Consider the following 8973-nt stretch of genomic DNA (forward strand, 5'->3'; position numbering starts at 1 on the left):
CGGCAGGCCCAATTTCTACCGTATGTGCTGCCGGCATCAGGGCGGGTTCAATCTTCACTGTATGTGCCGCCGGTATTACTACCGGCTCAACGTGTGTTGAGCCCAGTATGCTGCAATTGGCATCAAGGTCGGCTCCACAGACGTTGGCATCATGACAGGCTCAACCTCTACTGTATGTGCCGCCGGTATTACTGCCGGATCAACAGCTGCTGGCATTAGTGTCGGCCCAAGAGCCGGTAACAGGGTCGGCTCAGCAGTCGCCAGCAACAGGGTCGATACAACAGCCGCCGGGGTCAGGGCCGGGTCCAGAGCCGCTGACATCATGGCTGGCTCAACAGCCGTCGGCATCACGGCCGGCTCAACCTCCACCTCCACCGTATGTGCCGACCAAAAGGCAGTGAAGGTATCAAAGTCTGTAGCAAGCTACGTAAATACAAATGGCTGGTACTGATGCTCCAAGGGATAAGTTTACCTCGTACTGTTGTAGTCGTGTAACCCCTGGTCCACAATCTTGGTTTAAGTAAGCTGTAAGCCTTAGTCCCAGTCTACAATAGAGATTTAAACCCCAAGCCTTAAGAAATTGACTAATCACAGTCGCGTATTCTACTCATACTTGGTCGTGATTGGCCAATTTCTTAAAGCTTGGGGCTTAAATCAGCTATTGTAGACTGGGACTTAAGCCATAAGAATCACAGGTGAGCTTGAGGGGAACAAATGCCGGTAATTGGTTGATTTTTTGCGGCTTAAGGCTTACAGCTTACTTAAAGCAAGATTATGGACCAGGGGTTCACATATTACGTGATAAGTAGATTGGTGTATGAAGACCTTTAGGGTCAGAGCACAAAGCAACGTAATAGCTCTTAACAAAGACGCAAGTGTAAACGTAAATAGCGTACAAGCTTTGGCATATGTCGTACTTACCTCCAATTACATATGACGTTACTTTTACCATTAGATGGGACTTTCCCATACAGCACCGAAAAATTGCAAAAACATTGCATACACCAACATTGTAACATTGCATGGAAGTTGCGAAATGTTTCAGCAACGTGGTTGCTGCAAGCTTGAAGCAACATTGAAATGTCCTCCCTCAGATATATTACAATGTAACATTGCAACAATGACACGGTGCAATGTATTTATAATATTGATTTTATTATGCGTTATTTATATAAATATACAGGGTACTTAAGATTTGAATAGGTTGTTCGGAGAGTTTTAATTTTGTTTTAAATTTCCTGTGTAATACATGGGAAATTTGAAACGAACTTATCGAATCACCTGATAAATAAAATTTGAGAATGTAAAGACACCCAAGAAATATATAAGAAAAATTTGCAACATTATTCTTATCGGATCATACATATATTCTCAAACTTCATTTATTAAAATCTGAAGTACTTTACATATTATTAAATTCTTATCAAATTTGTGATTTATTTTAATATATTTATATAGGAATAGAAATTACCGTGGATTAAGCCTAATCTACAATGTGCTTTCTGCATCTAGAAACATTCTATTTTATATAAACAAATCGAAACGCTTAAAAAATTTGTCGACAATGTACGATCGTACAGTATATAATATACAATTCATTCACTTGCGCAAACTTTTTAAATGTATTTAGTGACTACAAAATAGAATGTTTCTAGATACCGAGAGCACATTGTAGATTAGATTTTAGAGTGATATCGTTAAGAGACACGTTGGAGGTCGCGAAGATACACTTTGAACATGGACAACGTGGACGAAGAAGACCGATACCGGCAATATCGGAAATTACGAGACTATTAAATAGCGTTGCTGTACATGCTATTAGGCTGCGTTTGGAATATATGAGAAATAATATAAATTTGAAAAATCTAAAGAATATTATAATACGTTACAAATATATTTTGCAAACTTTATAATATTTCTACAAGGTTATTGAAACATTGTCGGCGAAATATTACATTTGAATGTCTCTGAATTGTCTCTGCAATATTACATTGCAATCTGCAATGTTTCTGAAATGTTTGGTGCTGTATGGGATTGATTCTCGAACTCATGCGAATTTGCTTGCCTATGAAACGGACCATATTTTATGTAGTGTGATTGGTTGTCCAAACACTGGTTGTGAAATCAAACGCAATTTACGTGATTACGAGTATAAGATTTTGTGTAAAAGTAGAACAAACTTAACTTTTAATTCAATATATTTCATTATGGGTTAATTTGTATTTTAATTAAGATAAATTTTCAAAGCTGTTAACTTAGTTTAATAAAAGGGTGTAACTTACCCAACCCTGGTTCTTTTCAATAGTGCCCGCCTTTGACTATGTAACTATGGACTATGCCAGTTACCTCCACTTTTTCTATTCTAACATGTGATCAACATCACGCGTGCTGCCATAGGTTAAAATCGAAATACATAGTCAGATTTTCCTATATAAAAAAAGGCGTATTAAATCGATAGTCTAAAGTCTCGAAGTATTGTCGCTTTTCCGAGATGGTTATTGGCTTTTACGCTTGTACGATAAGACACGCTTCAGTCGTGTTATTTGCAGCTGTTAAATCATGCGAATTTTTGTAGAGAGAGAGCAAATGGTGCGCGCTTGTGTTGTCTAGTAAGTAGAATAAAATAAACATATATCATAAAGTTTATCTAGTTTCAATTTTTCCCGTCTGTCATATCTGCATGTCCCGGCGATGCAGCCTACATGAAAATAACTGCAGTCAGTAATGATAGTTATTGGCATAGGCAAAATCGTTATTTATTGAAATTTATTGAGCACAATTAGTTCTCCTTATATTTTACACAAGTAAATCTATATTAAAAGTTGTTTTTGAAATTGTGTTTACATAGTATCTTAAGTTTATCCTTTACACACACAAACACACGTGTACATATGCGTATGCTCGTATATTTGATGTATGTTTTATATTTAAATTTATTCTCTGTAATACCCACACGATGCATACTAACAATATATATCAAAGTCTTATGTTACACTGGCGCAATAATAATTATAGTTATCTGACAAAATACGGAATCTCTGATTTTGGCGCACAGCTACCGCCACTGTCGTTTATTCCCTCTTTTTCTTTTTATTATTATTACTTATTATTCACGTACGCGAGAGCCGCGAACTGCTCTCGCTATTATTACTTTACGGAGTATTTTAAAATTTAGATTACAAATAGAACGCCCCGACTCACGTCGAGCCGTTCGAACATATTTAATCGTTGACTTTTATCAAAGGGACAATAATCTCGTCGTTTAAAGTGAACCAGAAAGCTCGCATACGTCAGAACACATCAATATTTTCATATTTTCGCTTATTTGTCGCCGTACTTGTCTTCTGTCGCATCCGAAAAAACTGTTTGTCTTTTTTTTTCATGCAATGCATACGGATCACTTTCTTCGTACAACTTAAAGCTAGATGGCTATGTCTCATGCTAAACGTACGATCGAAAGAGTACGAAAAAATCATAAATAAATATACAATATTATATATAAAAAATACCTCTACGCTTTACGCACTCTCGTTCTTTAATCATTGTGACACCAAGTATCAGCTTATCGTTAACGGGGGGGGGAGGGGAGGCAGGCATTTTTCTTTATACGCTCTTCCACTTTTTCCTCTCTCTTAAACCACCGCATCCTGGTGAATGTGAGATCTCTGATTCCTCTAACATCTACGTCGTATAGTTTGAGACATTGAGCGAATACAGTGGAGTCTGTTAATCGATAGTGCGTTATATTACTTACTATTTCGGGAAAAGTGATTCAATGACAAAGATTTTAAATGCAAACGGAGTCTCTGCGTATTGTGTGATTAAAAAAATAGAATGTAAATAATATAAAATTGTATATAAAAATTGCTCGCGGATCGGTGCTATCCGGAATTTGTAGGGCAACGCATAATGTACGTCAAAATACCACTAACAAACGACATTCGAAAGATCAACGTAAGTTTTCTACGCGCTTTCGCAACGTTTCTCTCACGTTTGCATTGTTCGGCACTCGTTTTTTTTTTTAAGAAGGTAAATATCAATCGGCGAAGTTCTCATACTAAACACTGCTAAACGTTATCCTTAACACAAAAAGAAAGGGATACGAGTAGTTAATTAACGCGAACGCGTTGCTCCTTATTACAATCGACGTCGGCTTTTGGCCACGTCTCGTCCCTCGGTGAGACGAGGCGTGGTGGTTACACTATACAACAACAATATCGAATTCGTTCGAACAACAGTTGCTTTTGCGCTACAGATCTTACGAGTCAATCAGAATGAGAGTGATGTAAATTGTCCTCACCATTCTTTTGCTAACAAATTAGACGAGAGAAAAAGTAGCAATTCCAATTCCTCTCTTTCTCTCTCTCTCCCTTAAAACGTTTCTTTTCTCACATCACTCCCACTGTAAACTCATATGTCAGAGACGGGCGCGATTCCCTACGTCACAATCATCAATGTCTGTTTTCTCGAATTCCATCTGAATGCTTAAAGCGATCTAACGAACAGGCAAGGTATTACTCAATACTCGAACTCTGTTATATCGCACACGGTGACGTTACAACGTGCTTAGACCCGGTTTCATCAAACGTTGCCAAACTTTGATCTTACAATTAGTTTAATTCGTGCTTGTCTCTTTCTAAAGTAACAGTTGAAAAGAGACGAAGAACGAATGAAGTTAAGCTTGAGCAACGTTGGTGAAACCGGACTTTAGGCGCTCCTCCAAATTTTGCGTCCTACGCTGGAGCGTCATTGCATACCGCCTAGTAACGACACCGACGGTGACGTTACAACATGCTTAGGCCCGGTTTCACCAAACGTTGCCTAACTTTGATCTTACAATTAGTTTAATTCATGTTTGTCTCTTTCTAAAGTAACAGTTCAAAAGAGACAAAAAACGAATGAAGCTAAGCTTAAAGTTAAACTTTAAGCTAAGCTTAAAGTTAAACAACGTTGGTGAAACCGGACCTTAGGCGTCCCTCCAAATTTCGCGCCCTACGCTGGAGCGTACATTGCATACCGCTTAGTAATGGCACCGATCGCACATCGCAAAGGTGTCCGCAGGATTTTTCCCAGGGAGGGACATGATTCAGACTTTCAAAATTAAATTACTTACAAATTCAAATTTATGCACCTCTTGGTATGTCAATCTCTTATCTTTATCAAAGAAGAGCAAATGTTTCAGTTTTGTGTGCAGCATCTCTCCTCCTTATTAAAGGAAGAGTAAATTTTTAATTTTTTTTGCTAAGTTTTCTAGGGAGGAAATAATGTCCTCTCTTGCTCTCCTTTGTGGATACCTCTGGCACATCGTACAAAATTACGGCTTTATTTTCAATTAAAACCAATACTAGAACAAGTATTTTGACTGTGAAATACGTCTCAGTCAACTATAAAGCCCGTATTTTGATAAACTCTTAATTAATATTAACAGAAACAAGTTGTAAGAGAGTTCTTTTCATTGCTCGGAACACAATTTTTACTTTCTTTTATAAACAGGGCGAGACATTAAAACAGAAACGTCTGGATTTCCGTTAATTACACGCGGACATGTGAAAAGACTCGTCAGAGAAAAGTTACATTATTTATTGAGGTAAATATAGGCAGTGTTCCGATACTCACTGACGCGTGCTATAGATTTTCAGTAATACTGGCGGTGAATATCGGAACGCAGCCGCAGTATAATATGTTCATCGTGTCAAACACTGTAACTTTTTCCCAAGGCGCTTCTCGTGCTTACGCGTGAAGACTCGTCTTTCGTTCAAATGTCTCACCCAACAAGGCATGAAATCATTTCTCTAGATAATCGTCGATTTTTAACAACGCTAACATACGACGTACAACGATCTTGGACGCGAGTTCAGCGGTACCCCGAGTCGAATATTTTGACCTCGTATAACTTTTAAATTGGGAGCAATGAGATCGAACTAAGGTCTTTGTGTCGGAGAAAATATATTGAATTGTTAACCTGAGATAGGCCTGAAAAGAGTCGCTATTTCCCTTTCAGCAGCAAAGAGGCCAATGCGATTGCAATGAACAGAGGTTCAGTAGATCGTCTTCGGCCTAAGAAATTTCAAAGAGGATGAAATACTTTATTGCATTCTCTTTGAGAGTTAGAATGATGTTAAACACTTTTTTTTTACTCATCTGGACCTCAAATTGGAGTTTTAAACCGATTCCGAGGTCCAAACGAAGACAGAATAGAATAATCGAGGCCCGGGACCAAATACTTGACTCGGGACGCCTATAATAAACACCGTAGGGTCGATTTGCGATTACACAAACCGCAAATAAAAGACAAGCCCGTCTCTGTTATATGGCACCTTTGCGCATTACAAATCCTGCGCTTCGCTCAGTCTTCTCGAAGTGTTGCGAAGTGACGAAGCTATCAATGAGGATTCCATCTTCATCATCGCCATCATTATTATCGGAGGTGATCGTCGTTTCGTCCGGCCTCCTCAAGCCTTTCATTCCGACGAGAAGCTCGCGAGGATTCGTTGCGTTCGATGACCGATCGCGATCTTCCATTTCATCCACGTTCTCGGATTTCTACGCTGCTCTATCAGCAACTCTATAATGCTCGTTCCGAATAAAACGGCCTACGCTAAGCGAGTACTGTACAGATAGCGGGTAACTATAAAACCGAAGAGCGAGAAAAAAAAGACATTTCTCCCGTTGCTATATAACGTCAAAGCCCGTCGACGAACGTCGCTTTTTCCTCCAACGTACGCGGTACTTTGTAAAGGTAGACGAGTTAAAATATCGAAAGAAATTCAAGTCCGTGATATTCTGTCTGTCGATATTTCATTTCTAAAGTTAGACAATTTTTTAATTTGCGAATCTGCTTCAATTTCACCTCGTGACTTCACGCAAATAAATGAAACCGACAAGAGTTCATTTTAATTTTCAATGGAGGATTTATAATTCCTGATTGTATCCTCCTCGCGGGGAATGAAAGAAATGAACGGAATAAAAAAAAGATGCACTAAAAAAGCGCGCAGTTACCGCAAAGACAATTTTTGATTTTCATATTAGAGATTCGAGGATCGAAATAAATTCTAATTCTTTTCTAATCCATCTACTCTTTACACGTTCATATGTTTGATAATATATTTTTTTTACATGGTCAGAATTAAATTTCAGGGCAGTGCAATCGTTTGATTTATTCCACAGTACACTTTAGTATTTTTAGAGATCGAAAGTAGGTCCAAGAAATATCTCTTACCCCATTTAAAAATCTATAAATTGCTTAATTGCAAGTGCTACAGTTCAATGATAGTAAAATGATGATTGGGACATGTCGAATTCTAACAATTAGAATGTTAATGGCATTTGAACGAAGCCTCTCGAAAATAATAATCGAACGAAGATTTATGCGACCGTGCAGAAGAACACTGGGTTATATCATCGAAACAATAAACAATCGCGCAACTAACTTTATCCTACCAATCACACTAAATCGTTGCGTTCGCAATCTATTTCCACCGGCGTTGTTTGATTTACACGTAGAGGCGGGCGAAGTGCTATTTCGATTTTTAACTCGTACCTACGAGTACTCGTCAAAATCAACGTGTATCAAACATCTCCAACAACCAGAATTCCTCTTTTCATGGAACTTTGAAGAGCGGAGATATTGGCATATCGATACCGTTTACAATATTGGTAAATATTACAAATTATTATCGCAACACTTTCGGGAGTTCCCGTTTACGAGGCTTAACGGGATTTACATTTATGAAAAGCCCTGGAAATGAATTCCGCATTATTATTTCGAGAGAAAGGCGAGAACGAGAATTAATGTAATTTTCACTGAAGAGGATGCTTCACAATTTTTCAGTTGCAAACCTTTTTTTATTTTGCTCGATTTTGGCTCGACTCTTTCCGCGCGAGAAATCAAAGAAGTGATATTCGCGAGTATTGTAGATATGAATTAAAAACTGCAGAGGAACTCACCGTTCCCCGCGCACCGAGGCAACGGCGCACCCTTTTTTTTTTACACGTAATTATTGCCAACTCTCCGATAACATTCATCGAACAACGAGTTCTCGGTCGGCGAAACGGTGAACGAACGCTCTGCTCCGGGATCAAAATAGTGCGTTCGCTCCGCCTCGAGTTTTACGGACGGCTGAAAAACAGTTCAATCCTTTCCCCGGGTCCAACCACTATCACAAATCATTCGGTAAGCGCATAATAATCTATATATGTGTGTATATATATATGTGTGTATATATATACTCCGCGCGATTTCATTAATTACTTTCATCGTCGAACGAATTCTCTATTTATAACACTCGTAGTAAAGGTCTAACAATCTCTACCGGTGAGAGGCCCGCGTCGCCTCCCTCGAAGAACTCCTCACTTAACGCGTACGTGGATCGATGTGTACTTTTATTTCCGTTTCCTTTCCGAGGGGCAGTGGGGTGGGAGAACATTAAGAGACGTTTAGGAGCGAAATGGAATCGTGAATTACGATGCAGCTTGCTGAAATCATGTCGTTGGCGCGTTCGAGGAAGGCGGCGTGTCGGTGCGCCAGATTGAGCTGCCCGAATGGCTGATCGTAGTGATCTAGAAGAGGTAGACGGAACGTGATTAAAGAGCAGTTATCTCCAGTTAGTAGAGTCAACTGCGAGCGACAACATCGTGCTGATCGCAATTCTGAATTACAAGTCCGTCGTAATCTACTTGCGCGGATCAATGTCGTCAGTCCCGCCATAATTTTCTATCAATTGTCAAGTATTCTCTCGCTCTATGATACTTTTGCTCTCGAGTAATGGCCCCCGAAAGCTGAATTTAAAATGTTTACCCCAAAGTCGCTCTACAATTAAACTTCAAATGATATAAATTTGGATTTTGTCACTTTTGCCATCGATTCCAAGTGGTTTTTCTAACTTTGTTGAGAAACTGGGCCTCGAAATATTAAAATTTAAATTGTTTAATACTTAAATCATAAAATCATTTCCAAGTTAATTATTCTTTGCT

At 38.8% G+C, this 8973-nt stretch overlaps 1 protein-coding gene and 1 long non-coding RNA gene across 8 annotated transcripts in view; one reads left to right on the plus strand and one right to left on the minus strand.

The window, feature by feature from the left end:
- Positions 1–1694: 1694 nt before the first annotated feature.
- LOC105559556 overlaps positions 1695–8973 on the plus strand; it is a 31850-nt gene continuing 24571 nt past the window's right edge. The window contains exon 1 of the long non-coding RNA XR_001008759.1: positions 1695–3954. This is a non-coding gene — a long non-coding RNA (uncharacterized LOC105559556). The remainder of the gene's footprint in view (positions 3955–8973) is intronic.
- Positions 4914–8973, minus strand: part of LOC105559555 (nephrin-like) — a 73180-nt gene continuing 69120 nt past the window's right edge. For all 7 annotated transcript variants that reach the window (XM_012007935.1, XM_012007937.1, XM_012007936.1 and 4 more), the window contains one exon: positions 4914–8559. In XM_012007935.1, the coding sequence (XP_011863325.1) occupies positions 8482–8559 (78 nt within the window). In that variant the 3' untranslated portion in view covers positions 4914–8481. The remainder of the gene's footprint in view (positions 8560–8973) is intronic.

Source organism: Vollenhovia emeryi, unplaced genomic scaffold (assembly GCF_000949405.1).
Source record: "Vollenhovia emeryi isolate VEMERY1.0 unplaced genomic scaffold, V.emery_V1.0 DF939265.1, whole genome shotgun sequence".
In the NCBI taxonomy this organism is placed as follows: Eukaryota; Metazoa; Arthropoda; class Insecta; order Hymenoptera; family Formicidae; genus Vollenhovia; species Vollenhovia emeryi.